This window comes from Lampetra planeri, unplaced genomic scaffold (assembly GCF_965212315.1).
Source record: "Lampetra planeri unplaced genomic scaffold, kcLamPlan1.2.h2 scaffold_2049, whole genome shotgun sequence".
In the NCBI taxonomy this organism is placed as follows: Eukaryota; Metazoa; Chordata; class Hyperoartia; order Petromyzontiformes; family Petromyzontidae; genus Lampetra; species Lampetra planeri.
The window spans coordinates 1-16,160 of NW_027614806.1; the positions used below are offsets into that span (position 1 = coordinate 1).

The window sequence follows — 16,160 nt, forward strand, 5'->3', positions numbered from 1 at the left end:
CATTAACTAGTCTGGTTTTAGGGCCTCAGGTTTTGGGTGATGAAAAACAACTCATTCATCTTGGGTTACTTACTGTATACAGTAAACATACTGTAATTTCCATTTGATTAAAAAAATAAGTTTAATAACAAGTTACTTCAAGTTGAACTGAAACAAAATGATTGATTATACTTGTAGTGTATATAGGGGCACAGCAACACAAATTCTACCAATAGTGTAGTGACATTGAGGCATGTGAGATGTATTGGCATATGCCGCAATTTTAAGAATACGTACATTTTGGAGTAAACCTCCCATACCTTCACTTCATACACAATAAATACTCCCAGCATGGAGGATGTTTGTTTGCTGGCATTGTCTGTAACTCAGTACTTGCAAACCTTAGTCTTTGTTTTCAGTTTGTGTATTGTCGGTCAACACAAAACACAACACAAAAATCCATGAAATCAAATTTCATATCTGTTTATCAAAGCAAATAACAACGTTTTTTATTTTATGTTGGTCTTGGTCTTTGTTCTAAGGAGATTTCTAGCGTCATTGATAAATACTTACTTTATATGCTAGAAAATAATGCTTAAAAAGTATTATTGAAGTTTATAGAACCCACACCCCCACACCCCGCTTGTAACTCCTCCACAGAGGTTTTAGACGGCTGTTGTCCCACAGTGAAATGGTTGATGAGTGACCAGAGTGTCTGTGTACACTGTGTGTGTTGGTGTCTCACTTGGTCATCCAGGGGCAGGTCACAGAAGGCTGGGATGTACTTGGCCCACTCCACCAACACCAGCAGCTGCTGCTTCATCGACTCGCAAACGTCTGTGATGGCAGCGATCTTCTTGGTCCGTACATCACTGTTCAGTATTGGGGCGGGGGAAGTGATCTGCATGATGCGAATGGATGCGAGAATCAATTGAAGGAATGTCACAGGCCGGTAATGCTGACTGACTAGGGGAGACAGTTGTACCTGTCTGGACAGTACGTCTGCCTGGATGAGTGCATTGATGGACGGTAAACTGCTGTCTTCATAGCTGGACCTCCTGGTGCTGATTCTGTCTCGTTCATTCTGCACAGCTAAAAACACACAGTCTTGTCACACAACTAAGTTAAGATGATTAATTTCCCTGAACAAAAACAAAGACTGCTGCAACACCATAAAAGGGGGGGGGGGGGTGCTCCCAAGGTTGTCATGTTTATCACTATATGGCGATTATTGCTAAGAAATGTTTGTTCAGCATAAGCTGGTCAGAGACTTGTGCGCTCCGAGGAGTGATCATTAACAAAGTACTACTCTCCTGGCTGTTGCAACACACTGAACTGAGTAGTGTCAATCCAGCTCAGTGATTCACTCAGAGGTAGATAGGTACCTTCCTTCTTCATGCCAGCTCGAAAGCATTTCTTCAGCCGGCAGTATCTGCACTGATTCCTCTTGTCTTTGTCTACAATACATTGTCTGTTGAACCTACACAGTGTGAGGAAGAACGTTTGTTGTGAGGTCACTTTTTCATACAGTACCAAAGAATTCTTTGCTCACATCAGGTCTCACCTGCACGAGTACATGTGGTTCTTGCGGACACTGCGTCTGAAGAAGCCTTTGCAGCCATCACAGCTGGATGCTCCGTAGTGCTTGCCGGTGGCTCTGTCTCCACATATGGCGCACAGGCTGCCCGCTGTCAAGTGGCCCGTGGCACTCATGTTGGCACTCTCAGCCGGTGAGGAATCTGAGAGAAAGAGAAGCATCTCGTCAGGTCAGGTCAGCATTCTACATATGTAAAGACTGATTCGATGATGACTGAAGGTGTGAACGACGAAACTAATCGAAACCAGAGTAAAGTGATCATAATTGATGCAGGTTTCATTCTGAATTCTGAACTGAAGATCACTGGAGCGGTTTGTTCCCTCACAGGCACCGGGCAGGGACTGTCAGTCACAGGCCATTGTTTGATCGATTTCATTTTTTACATTTAAAAGATAACAACAATATACTGTATATGTGATTTTTTTAAAAAAAGAGTTGAAGAACAATGCACGTCTTAATATTAGTTTCAGTGACACAGTTATGTTTCATGGGAGACTGCATATATAAATCATTCAGTGTCAGTGGAAGCACAGCTGAAAGGGAAAACTGCTTTTTGATAACTGTGGGAACAGACGTCTTGTAACAGGAGAAGGATGATCATCATACTGATTCATCACAAGATGAACATCAGCCCCCACATCCCTCCACAAACTCAGACGGGTCAAAAACAGTCTTGTAAATCAAAGTTCTGCTCTTGCGCCCATGAGGTGATAAAAGAGACGCAGATGGAACAAATGACCCCTTCATATCACTCGTGCACAATCTCCCACTGTCCTCTCCTGGCCAAAGTTTTAAATCAGTAAAAGTTTCAAAGTTCAACGCCAGAACTGCATATATGTGACTCACCCGCTCCCAACGCCAGCACATGCATGTTCTCGAACTCCAGCGTGGTGTAGGCTGGGTCCAGAGCCTCGCTGTAGTCTGCCATGTCCATGTCTGCCAGTGCTTTGGACAAACAAATCTCAACTACCTGACGGTGTAGCTGAAAGACTTGTCCAAGAAACTAATGTGCCCCCCCTCCTCCTTCTCACACCCCCACACACCTCCAACAACTTCTTTTTGAACCTAGCTCCACCCCGTTACCAGGTAGCTCAGTGTGATGGGGACCTACTGGTGTCGGAGAGGAGACAGTGGCTGCAGTCTCCTCCTTCCCCTCGTGCTGCTAACCAGAGAAGAGGTGGAGTGTCACTCTGGTTGATGGTTAACCAGCCTCTTTCGTGGTGAATCACAGTGAGAGAGCACAGCTTCAATATGTGACATCTTCTCCGTGTTAGTAAAGGTTAAACAGCTCATCTGTGAGAGGCCAAATCCCTAGACATCCCTCCTCCAACAATCTTCCTCTCACATGAGAGGACCCATCAGACAGATCACATCAGTCCACCCCAGTCACAGCTACTTCTCTGTCTCTCAATATTATCTAACGCTGGCATAATAAACATGGCAAACGACTTTTTGTGAAGTAGAGTGATGCCGCGCCCCAGATTGATGTACGTGCCTTTTAACACTGATGATTCAGAGCTTGTTTAAAGGGAAATGTCCTTTAGTAGGACCAGATGCCGGCTGAGTTTGACGGCTGAAGTCAAGTTACTTTAATACATCAAGGATATGATATCCATTCTGAATTCATTCATTAGTCGTAGAACTTCTCAGTTTAGTAGAGAATGAATGCAATATAATCAAATAATCACTCCTCCATTCAAGAAAATGACATCTTCCCTTTAGAGCCGGTAACAGTACCAACCTCTGATGAGCGGTGTTCCCAAATACGAGGAATTACAGTTAAACATTAAACACTTCATTCAGATAGAGTCAATAAAAAAAACACACACATACACTGCAGGGAGGATTTATTGCAGTGTTGTATTATACTGCATTCCTTTACATATGTCCTGCAAATAGACTGTGTATAAGCCCACATAAAAAAACTAAAGTTAAATATATTTGTTTATATGATATATTATATATACCTGTCTGATGATTGATTTGTTTTTCTAGATAATCATACAACAAATTCACATAAACATTTTGCACCAGTTCAAGCATTTCAGAGTGAACTTGAACATTTGTGATAATAATGGAGATTGTGTATGAATATATATTATCTCTTAATTTACTGAATCATTATGTATTACGTATTTATGGAAAAGGAATTCTTGTTCATTGTTCATTAAGTACTTTAACTCATCTAGTGGATGATAAACTGTCGTACAAAGATATTCATTTAAAGTAAAGTAAAAATACTAAGTACTATCCTATTTTCTTGTGTAAGTTTTGGGGGGATTTTCATGTAAAATGGTATTTGATATTTGTGCAGAAGACCTGTTAATCAAGTAAATGTACTGGGTGCTGTTTGTTAATGTTTGTTTTTGTCTGTGTTGTTTGCTTCTTTAACGTTTGTTCAGCTGATTTTCAAGAGGCAATACATTTAGGTGGTTTTCTGGTATGTGGACCAATGCTGAGGTTTGTACTCTCTGAGGCAACTGGAAATGTTTTTGTTGTATATTCTCCGTCTATTGCAGAGAAATTTCACTCATTCACACCATATAAATAGAATACATTCAACAAATATTGATGACGGTTATGTTTTTCTGCTGATACAGCTGTCAAATTTGGTGCACAAAATTGGTCACATAGATACAACTATTTTATGTAACACTCATACAACACACCAAGGTGACATTGAGGTTTACTTTGTCACTGTGTCTTTAACAACTAAAACTGTTGCTGGACTGATGTAAAATCTTATAAGAAATATGCATGTTTATCTAATATGATATATATGTGTGTATCTGCAGAAGAAGGCTGACATATGTGTCAGAACACTCCAGATGACACATAAAGTTTCATTTTCTAATCAAAGTTTTATTTTCAAGTTCAAACAACCAAAAAGCCCTACATGACTTTCTGAAACAGTTTCAAACCTGCATGTAACGATTCATTCACTCTATAAAAGGACAATAAATTCTTCATAAGACATGTAAAAATGCTGACAAATACTGACTCATTCCTTCCTCTCACAACTCATGGAGTGACAGCTGTAGATAAATATGGTCAAGAAAAGACAAAAGATATATAATGTGACTACAACAAAAAATATTATAACTGAAAACCTGGTGTGCTTCTGTTTCAGTTTTGTTGATGCGCAGAAGCATTTGCATCGTCCTCCTGCCATGTTTACCTCCACTTCCATAAAAAATGTAAAGTCAGTGATGTTTAAATTTGAACAGAATTGTTTACATATAATGTATTAAGTGTCAATTCATATAGTATGTAGGCCTTACAGTATGTTAATAACATTTCAGTGTTTCATTTATGCAGTGTTGCATTTATCAATGTGATTCTCAATAAAAAGTCATATTATTTACATTTGTGCATGTTTTTCACCAAAAAATAAATGTAGTCTGTTTGTGACAGTGTCCAGAGCATAGATGACGAACAGCAAACAGTAGTCTTGTATTTGAAGAGAAAGTGCCAGTACATAGCAGCAGGTCAACGATCTTCAGTTCAGCTCTCAGAGGCTATAAACCTCATAGGTGAGCTTGTTAACCATACACCCGAATTATACCATAAAATTATTTTTCTTTCCAGAATAACACACCGTAAACATTTGTGTGAGGCTCCCGTGGACTGTTTTGACATGATTGTTTCAGCAGAAATAAACAACCCCAGCTGCTTTTTTACAGTGATCCAATCAGACATGGAGCTGATCAATGCGTTCTGTCCTGACTGTGATCAGGAATCATAGAATTAGATTCACTGATCTCCCAGTGAGTAAATGACCTCTGATTAACTCATAGAAACTACGCATGTGATCACAAAATGGTCAGGAGTCGTCATGCGTTCTCATTCCTCTGCATCAGCCTCAGTCAAACTGGAGCGTGTACAGAGGTCGTCTATTTCAACATTTCTTCGATCTGTTCTTCTGCAATGACCATATTTGCTTAAGAAGTGTGCTGATTATTTCAAAGCAGGGAGGCAGGGAGGCGGGGGGTGTGGGGGGTGGGGTGTGTGAGTGGGGGAGCGGGGGGCAGGGGATCAGTGTCGAGCTCAAAAATGAGTCACTCTGAGTAAATCTTATCTTCCCTGCCATTAAAGTGTTTTTATCACTGCTGCCATCTTCAAATCCTGTGAACTCCTCAAGGAACAGTCATATACACGACTATAAACTATAATCTGTGCGGTTACAGCTTTCTTAATCAAGAACTGACAAACTGTTCTCATGAGCTAGATAGGCCCAGTTACCCTGAGGTTCAAACATAATCTCAGTTTTTGGTTGGGGCTGTTGGTGGATGGGTTATCGTGACATATCACACCTACATTTACGCCATCTCCACAACATGTGCAAGTACATTTTTCACTTTAATAAACAGTCACAACATTTTTTAAATACTTACTAAACTTTCCTTTTGGGATATATTGCTACAATTATACAACCTTTTCATTTGTTTCTCAGTATGAAGTGTTACGCCTTGTTATTCTAGAGTTGTAATAATGGCAGAGTAACAAAAGCGTAATGAGACCCTTCTCCCATTCTGGCCACTCACTAAAAGCATACAAGTCGATGATGCTCAATAGTGTGTGACAATGTGTTTGACAATGTGCTATATGTGGAGCTGATCACGCAATGTAGAATTGCAAATTGTGGGGGACCAGGTTCAGCTCTTCCCCTTCCTGTTATAAACTTGTAAACTCACATGATTTTCAGTGGTGACATTGCTAGATATAACAACAACAACAACAACAACAACAACAACAACAACAATAATAATAAGAAGAACAACAACAACAACAAGAAAGACTGTTCAGTTTTTTCTATTCTATTAAATTTACTAATTATATCACAATTTATAAAACATACCAGATTTTGAATGATGATCAGTTAATCATCTTTATGTCTTACCTACAGAGCAGCACTGATTTCAGCTTTGAGTGGACAAGACCATTTTGGAAATAAGGAACAAGAACGCTTGTGTCATATCTACATTATATGTTTGGTTTGCATGTATTTTCACAAGTTAAGATCTTTTTTTATTTTTTTAGTTTTGATTAAAATATGCATGCTGTTTATGATAGTAAATGTAACTTTTCTTTGTTCCTTCCTAATAATCAGGATAAAAATGGTGAACAGCACCTTTTGGCACCAAATGCCTAAAAACAGCAGTTGCCATATTGTAATGTGATGGACCAGAGAGTGCTGTCTTATAATCAGTCACCCAAACTCCTGCCCCACAGGCTCAAAGTCAAAGGCTCAGTGAGACCTGATGTAACACTTTTGTGGTTCTCCCCTTTGAAACTTCAAACTCCAGTTTGTGAACAAAGTCCTGTCTATCTATTCTGAATAGGAATCTCCGACCACTGACCAAACTCCATTTGCAACCACTGCCTATTTGTACCTTCTCCTCAATGACTCCATTTCATTTCCCCAAGTCTGATGTCAAAGGGAGTCAGCCGGGAGGCAGCACAGTAAAATCACAATGCAATGGAGCCAGCAGCCAGCGATGTCCCAATGGTGTGGGAGAGCTGATGGGATGTGGACTTATGGAGACTTATTTTGTTCTTTCACAGACAACCACAGCGCAGGGGAAAATGTTTGTGAGGAGCATGTTGATAAGAGTAAAACCAAAGGAGAGACAATGTGCTGGCTGCAGCAGATGGAGGAGATAGGTGAGTGTCATGGCAAAGACCTTGTCAACAGATAGCTATCTGCAAATAACGCTGCTTATGCAAGCCCCTGTGGCTGATCGGGGAATATCCGATTTCCAGTGCCATTGGAATGTTCTGGATCACTATGATTGTACCACAATGTTTCACTTGTGTATTTCTATTATTTCCGTCTTCTGTTATCCTGGCTACTATGGTAACGTTTTTAAGATCAGCCAAACAGCAGCAATTCTTCCTGTCATATATTTAATCCTGAACTAATTAGTGCTCAGCAGACACATCACACAGTTGTGGTGTCCAGGCATTTATCATTTAAAAAGATTAAATCAAAATATCATTGTGCACCTTTCTGATCTACTTAAAGGATTTGTGACTGTGTTGTACTATATGTATTGAATGTGAAGGAAATGGAATCAAATCTTTGAAACAACAGAAGAGTCTCTTCTGTCTCAGGGTAATAATAAACCACAAGGGCCTATTTAGCTCTTCAGTATCGTGCAATATTACAGGATTAAAAAAAAAAGATAAAAATCATGACAGGTTAGATAACTTAGGTCCTTCTTTCTTGTCTCATTTAAAATATGTCATATTTATATTGAAACATCTTGATCAGTGCAGCTGAGGGCACATACAAAAAAACTGCAGTATGTTGCTCCATGTTCAGAAAGATTAAAAAGTCTCTGTGCGCCAAATAAGTAAACAATTGCATCAATAAACATGGAGACCCATGCAAGACGTAAATCAATCACAGTGTGTGATAAGGCTCTGCAATGATTAACTCTGTTTTTGCTGAGAATTCGTTTTGACTGCTGGCCCAATCAGCTCTGTCAGCAGCTCCGCTCACAGCAGGTTTATCTCCTCAACTGGTCCTCCAGTCATCAATCCATACAATTTACTTAACAATAAGAACTGTAACCACTCAAACATTCTCTGAAAGATGTTCTGTCTCAAGAACATCAACAGTCTGTTGACAGTTAAAAGAGTTTGATTGCTCATCATTAGTTCATTTTTTTCTGAGCATTGATTGGGGACCTGCAGGTTGAGGTCACATCCTGTCCTTCCATCTGATCATTTTTGAGTTCACCTGTCAGCATCCAGTCACGTTTACTAAACATGGTCTAAAATATGCTGTTTTTTGTAAAAGACCTGCAATTTTGTTGAGCTGTAAGCTGTTAACCGTTTTGTTCAGAGGAAAATCTACTTATGGCAAAAGTACTGTGAACAAATGTACTTCAGCTCCTCTCAGCAAAATTACAAATGTCTGTCAAGTCCAGTCCAGTCTTAGTGACGAGCAATGCGAGGAACATTTTATCATCTTCATGTAAATCTTCACCCAATTCATCACTCTAATTAAATGCTGCTCTTCTCAGTTTTGAATGAATCTGCACTTGATTTTGCTGTGCCCACACAATTCCTACAGTTCGATGCTATTTAGTCTGTAATTTCTGTGTCATCATGAAAACAAACACACAAACAAAACAAGGACAAAGAAGAGAAAGAGGTCAACAAAACCTGCATTATCTATGATTTGTGATAATTGTAATTGTGCATTGAATGACAACAAATAATCACAAAAGCACATTGCAGAAGAGTTATCATCAGACAACAAACCAATTCCTCATCTGCAAAGTAAAAAACGAATCTGTCAGATCGTGAAAGAAAATATTTTCTTGCTGACTGCTGCCCCCCTGTGGACACATCACACGTCTGTCCTCACACTCAGTTTGTCCAGACTCTTTCTGGATGTGTGTCTATTTTGTTCCATCACTTAAAATAAAATTGTTTCTGAACCTAGATATCTGCAAAGTTATTATCAGTTTGTGTACCTGTTTTTCATGCACTCAAGCATTTCTTGTCGCCATTCAACTTTCTTTAAAACTGTTCCTGTTTCATTCTCAAGATTCAAGCACCTAAAATAAGTTATTCATACAGTTGGTCTCCTCCAGCAGGTTTGCCACAGAAAAAAACTGAACATTAAAAAACAGCAGCTTGTTCTTTAATTAGCACAAGCCCGAGACTCAATTCAAACCTCTCTCTGCCTTATTCGTAAAAATGGCTTCTGTTTGGTTTACCTGTGTTGGAGAAGTGCAATGTCCCATCCTGGCCATACATGCCTGTGGAGGCCTGACGTTGAGCCGGCCAGCTGAGCGAAGGCCCATGAGCCTGGACAGCTCTCTCAGGCCCAGCCAGGCTGTGAGGAGCAGCAGGGCCGCTGTTACTGAACTATTGCTGTTTGTCGGGGCCATGGACCGACTGTAAGGGCCCAGGCCACTCAGGGATAATCCCCTAATTCCTGTCACAATGAGATTTGATCGGAGACCTGAACTCCACGGATTAATAGTGTCAAGAGAACAGTATAATACCTCCCCTCCAAGCAGGCTTTCTGTTAACACCTGTATATGGTATTCTATGCTATACTGTTGAAGTATTCTGTCACAGGTCAGGTTCGTCCTTGCTGCCACCTGCTCAGATTATACTTTGAGAAAGAAAACACTATTATTATTATTATCATTATTATTATTGTTGTTGTTGTTGTTGTTGTTGTTATAGTTATTGTTATTATTGCTGTTGTTGTTGTTGTTGTTGTTGTTGTTGTTGTATCTCTACTTACAAACAAAGCAAAACTGAAATTTGAACCAACATATCTAAGTTATCCCAACCCTCCACTTGTTTCAGAGGGAAATGTCATGTTTGTTAATCTGAAATTCAAAGCTGAAATTCATCTTGTGTATTGGATTTGTTACTTGATTAAATATGAAATATTTAATGTTATCTTAGTCTTATCTTTTTAATCACACATCAGTCCCCAACCAAACATAATGCTGCAAATTAAGTCACATAGTTATTGAATGAGTCGAGTGCAGTGAAGAACGGAATGATGGATCCTTTGTATTCTTTAAATGTGTTTGCCTTTTGCTGTGTGCCTTTTGTTTATTGTTTATTAGTTTATTGGCATTACATGCAAATAATGAACAGATTGAGTACATACATTTGTGATTGAACTCAAGTAAATTTGGTACACTCAACACGTCTGATAATGCAACAATTCTTCCATTAATGATCAAACTATTTTGGAAGTCAATTCATTGTTTGATGGGTAAGTGGTGCTCATCAAATCTTTTCTGGTTTCTTTACACCTCTAAGTAAAATATTTTGTGGATTACAACACATCGGGTGTCCTCATGTGATTTTGGGGTTTGTAAAAATACTTTTTTCAAGATTTCTTATATTTTATAATCCAAACATCTAAGCATTTAATTTAGAAAATGAATGTTGTTTTCAGCACTAATATTTTACATTGTCGAGTACATTATTTTTGTTAATTTTGTGAAGGATCAGGTCTGGGAGTTTAAGGGCCAAAGCAATCAATGCCACATTGGTTGTTTATGAGTTGAATGAAACAAGCAGTGGGATTTCAGCCATTTAGGTCATGTGACTAGTTCCGTTAGAGCAGGGGTGCCCAAACCAGTCCTCGAGAGCTACCCATCCTGCAGGTTTTCCATGTCACCCTGCTCCTACACACCTGATCACCTGAATCAGTCTCTGCAAAGTTCTGCAGAGACCTGACAATGAGCAGCTGATTTGTATCAGGTGTGTAGGAGCGGGGTGACATGGAAGACCTGCAGGATAGGTACCCGTTTGGGCACCCCTGCGTTAGAGTTTCATTCTTTCAGTGGTCGTATTCATTCAAGTAATAAACACATCCATACAATGCACCATTTGATTTCCAAGAGAACAGATTATTTTAAAGTTTATCTGTCGGTGTATATTGAGGCGTCTCTGTGACTCGTTATGAAGTCCTTCGACTGTCTGCGCAAACAGAAATCCACCACTGAGCTGTTGAACGGCTGTTGTCCTGTTTGCATTCACCAAGTTATTGTGCCAACTGCACAGCTTGTGGGTTTGTCCAGGCTGTGACCGTTGAGCAGTCAATCCCATATATCTGACACAAAGGTAAGTTAAAGTTATTGGACAGTCAGTTAGTTATCAAGTATTTAAGAACTGCTGGTGAACATTGGGGAAGGTGTTTCTGCTCACTAGTGACATGCTCGACATCAAAGTAGAAGCAAAACACAATTTGCAGGTTGTTTGGACAAAGAAAGTACGTATAACCCGATCTAGGTCAAAAAGAAGCTTATGGTGGCTGCTGCCAAAGAATGTATTTGAAACATAAATGTCCTGTTCCTGAAAGTTCAGGCATACAGTTTCATACACTCAGGAGAAAGAAATACGTACTTTCCTTTTTTTTTTCTCTTCTTTTTTTTAACGTTTAGTTTTTAGGTAAATGTCAAATATTTGACATATCTACACTGAATGAAGTGAAGAACAACACAGTCTGCTGGAGACCAGACTCTAATGCTGTTCTTTGCTGTAAGTCAGCAAAGATGCAAAACCATGGCAATACGACATATACATTTCTACTCCCCCTTTCCAAATGACATATGACCTGCTAAACAGTTTGGATATGTACTATTTTGACTCTGCTGTAGGCTAACTGTTAGCCTTTGCTGCTAACTATCTGTACAGTCTGTGACACTGGCTGGCTGCTAACAGACTAATATTAGGTTGGTCCATGTTGCTAACAGGCTAACTGATAGTCCTGCCTGTGGTTCTAGTTATCATTTCTTTATAGCCTTGTCAAATTGGCTAATTGTTAGCCTTGTCACCCAGTGCACCTAGACTAATGTTTAGGTTTTTAGTTGTTGTTTATTGAGTTAATTGTTGATGCCCCATGATGCTCATATCATCGACCAGTGCTAGCTCAAAAGGTGTGTTCCAAGTTCAAATATATATCTTCCATACAGAACATTTCAGGCTGTGTTGATTTACTAGATACTCTGAAACTTTTAATGATGTCAATTAATCATGAGTCTGAAAAGTGCACGACAATACAGCCACTTACAGACAGGTGTCACTGTGTTCAAGTTATTCAGAAAAAAGTAACAGTACCTGTTGAGGTAATATTGATCAGTTTTGCCACGTTTCTTTTTCAAGAGAAAGTTTTATAATAAATCTATTTGCATCAGGAGGTTTGTTATCTGCTACTCAGGTCCAGAGTGAAGTACACAGGTATATCTCCCACTACCACGTCTTCTCACAAACCAGCAGGCTGAGTTTCCATGGCCTTTAAAGCCCTTTCATATCTCAGACACACCTCCTGGATAACAGTCGTGTGAAAAAGCCAGATACAAATGGTGCTGATACTTCCACTCGGTGCAACGCAGCTGAGCTCTGGAGCCAAACAGCTGCTGCACAAACCAACTAATAAGCCAGAAAAGAGCACTTTGATATAAACTTGAGTGTGAACTCACCAAATGTACGATCCATACTCTGACTCACTGGTGGGTTTACGTTGACCATGTCTTCCTCTGCTTGTTGATGCTGCTTGATGAGTCTTAAATCCACCTTTCCTTCCACCATAAGGTGTAAAATATGAAAGTTTGGCTGCTGCAGTGTGAGAAAGGTTGTGTTGATGCAAGGTAAGGCCGGTGTTGCCGCTGTTATCTTATTGATTTTGCTAATCTGGGCAAATGTGGGTGGGGAGGTTAAACAGTAACCAGGCTCTTATGGACACCAATCTATATAGCAGCTGTAACTATAGTAACGTGATGATAGAAACTCAAATAGACATAAAGTTATTATGGGCTTGTGCCCATTTCTCATCACCCAAACAGTCCTCTTTTCACATACAGATGAGAGGGGATTTCTGCAAAAAAAACACAGGAGTTGATCCCACAGGAAAGAGAAAGGTGAAGAGCGACTTAAAGGTAGAGAGCAGTGGAGAGTGTACTGAGGATGGCAGCTCACAAACTGACTAGGACTGATGTAATCACTTGTTTTGATTCGGGGGGAAAGTAGATTACCGGTACTCCTCAAATATCCCCGGGGTCTACAAACAACATCATATGTTTTTCTTAATTTCTCTTTCTTTTGACCTTTTAGTCATAAACTAAGTTCTGGATTCAATTACATCATTCTGAGGAATACAATTAGGCTCTGCTACAATTTCTTATATCTCTTATTTCTTATGTCTCCTCTTCACATTTAGAAAAGCTCACCATCATACATATTTTACTTTTATAGCTTCTTTTATAAATAATCTGCACAAAATATCTTGTTAAATACAGTGTTATTGCTGTTCACAGCCAAACATTCTCTTCAATATTTGGACTTGTATTAGTTTCACTGGCCATTTGGAATCAGTGTAACAAAAAATAAATTGCACGTGGAGCATCAACTCATGTTGTTATAAAAGTTCTTTTATATCTTTACAAGCTGTACAAAAAGGAAAAGTGCACTTTTTTTGTGGATGTTTCCCTCATTATAGACATAAAATAAGACATAAGACATAAAAGCAGCATCAGGCTGGAGTTTTATGGCACAGAGTATCTCTGAGGGTTACTGGAGAGAAGTAATGAAGGTGAAATGCAGGACAGAAAATTTCCTGTGTCAGCAAGTGAATAAACACAAGCAGTGTCCAGCAGATTATTTAAGGGGAAACATACAGCACTGTTGGTTAATTATAACTAGCCAATGGTAATTATTTAAAAAAAAAAAAAACCAGAAATATGTTTTATATGTTTTAATCTTGTCGGAATCAGTAATATCTTTGGAAAGTGCTTTTCTAGGTGTAATAGTTAATTAAACCAACATTTTAATTTAGAAAGTGTTACAAAATTTGATATTTACACATGTGCAGTATTCCAAGCTGGGTGTCATAAGAATGATTAAGATGTGTTTAAAATCCTGCGCTGTGTAAGTCTGTTTCTTGTGTTTGGTGAGCACTGATTTCTCCAGCAGAAGCCAGCATAGCTGGACGGACACAGTGAACAAGGCCTTCCGGTCTTATACGGAGCTTCACCAACCCAGTTTCCTCTGAAACAAAAACAAACATGACACTTGCTTCAAGGCTCAGGTACACTTTGAGTAGCTACATCTTTCATTGACTGAACTAAGAATACTCATGTATTTTCTATCTATAATTTCACAGTGGCTCATGAAGAGGTACAATCCTGTATATATAATATTAAGGTATAAAAGTACAAAGTGAAATGAGTTAAATGACAGTCTGCTACAAAAGCTGAACAGACAGAAATAAAAAAATTAATTCTGAATCATTCACACATCGATGGTTCATATTATTATTGTTCATATTAATGTCTCCCCAGAATGTGCTTTTACAAAGTCATTACCCCCACATTATTCTTTTGCACAATAATAATAAATGTATGTAGCATGTGTTTTCTTACTTTATGGAGTAGTTGCACACCAGCAGAGATGCTTCCCTCCAGGTTTGTCCAAACACGTACATGTTTGCACACTTTCTGACAGCACATCCCAGTCTACTGGTGCTCGCCCACACCATCTAAAGAATTCCATGTTCTCCCATAATTCATCTTCATATCACGTCCATCCACAGAAGCAAACAACATTTCTGCAACTATGTCATATCTCTAAAACATGTTTATATTTCCTTAATGTATGAAGAATGAATTGTGGTTTGTAAAGCTTACTCCCTGTTTATTTGTTTTATCCTCCTTATTATTATTGTTATTATATATTCAATCAACAGAATATAAAAATTTACACTGAAATGTACCAGATTTTAAGTATCAATAAACTGCTAATGAATTTGTTAGTGGCAAATCTATTGTACCTGTGTGTAGTGAGAACACACTGACCCACTGCACCTCTTCGGGTAAGAGAAATTATGCCTCTCCTCATACCAGGACTGGAGCAGATCAGTGATGGACTGGTACCTGTTGGTTAAACCAGTGTTTTTTAATTGTTAGTAAGGTGTTTCAGACTCATTTATAACTAAGAGCTGCTGACTGTGAGACATGCACGACCTTCCAGAGGTGACTGACAGGTTTTGTCCCATATATTTCATGGCCTGTGGGGGGCCGTGGTCCCAAACGCATCGTGAAGCCCATGAGTCAGCGGACTGAGCAAGTCCCTCATCCCAGAGCTGTGGACGTGGACAGGAGAGACACAAATCACATCGATGAGAAAACAACAAAAAACATATTACGTATTATCTGTTTGTAAGACTAACATAAAAATAATTCCGATAAGGGATAAAGGCAATGAATATAAAAATACAAATTTAATTATATAGGCAAATATATCTTTTTGTTGTGAAAATATACAGCATAGAAATATCCTTGGTGTTTCATTGGATGATCCCTCTAAACCATATAGACAAATATTCATGTTATGAGTAAAAAAAGAAAGATTCATCTGAATTCATCAGGTTTATCAGAAGAGCCAGAAGTCCCTCACCATGTTCTCCATATTGGCCGCTGGGGGAAAGACCTGAGAGCGAACCCGGTTGTGGTATTCCAGCAAAGCGATGATCTCTCGGGATGAAATGGCCCTTTTCAATCTGCTGTGACGTACAGCAACTGCCGGTCCCATCCAGCATCCTCACTTCAGCTTCCGTTCCAGCTCTGGTCATGTTGAGCAGATCTGTGCAGCTCAGCGGGACACCAGCAGCACTGATCATCCACAGGACGGCAGCCAACAGGAGGTGAACAGTCACAGTACCAGTCTGACCCTTGAGGAGGGCACTGCAGCCACACACCTGGACATGTAACATGATATATACAGTATATAAACTCTGTGGTTCTGAGTAGACAGTGGCAGAAGAGCAATGCCATGACTTAAAAACTACTGGGGGTGTGATTTGAAAAAAACAAACAAACAAACAAACATAGATTGTCGGATCTTCATCATGTCATGGAACTGGTTTGGAGACTTTGGAAGCAGAACTAAGTTGTGAGCACCACTCCACACTGTCTTTGCCCTCATCAGCAGAGAAAAAATCTGACATTTCAATTAGCATATTTTAACCCCTTTAAACCACATTGAAATACCACTACAGTATTTAATTCAGGCAAGAATGAGTTCTGTAGAGATTCAA

At 39.3% G+C, this 16,160-nt stretch overlaps 2 protein-coding genes across 2 annotated transcripts; both read right to left on the bottom strand.

The window, feature by feature from the left end:
* Positions 1–724: 724 nt before the first annotated feature.
* Positions 725–2,537, bottom strand: LOC144740318 (hepatocyte nuclear factor 4-alpha-like; the record flags this gene model as incomplete). The annotated part of the gene is made up of 5 exons (XM_078623191.1): positions 2,423–2,537; positions 1,544–1,718; positions 1,365–1,459; positions 965–1,071; positions 725–880 (listed from the first exon to the last, which is right to left on the bottom strand). Coding segments are annotated over exons 1-5 (621 nt in total), but the record flags the coding sequence as incomplete, so codon positions are not given.
* An 11,428-nt stretch (positions 2,538–13,965) lies between these two features.
* LOC144740320 (peptidase inhibitor R3HDML-like) lies at positions 13,966–15,655 on the bottom strand. The gene is made up of 5 exons (XM_078623192.1): positions 15,521–15,655; positions 15,088–15,206; positions 14,895–14,997; positions 14,488–14,603; positions 13,966–14,113 (listed from the first exon to the last, which is right to left on the bottom strand). The coding sequence occupies exons 1-5, from the start codon at positions 15,653–15,655 to the stop codon at positions 13,966–13,968; spliced, it is 621 nt and encodes a 206-aa protein (XP_078479318.1).
* Between the last annotated feature and the right edge of the window lie 505 nt (positions 15,656–16,160).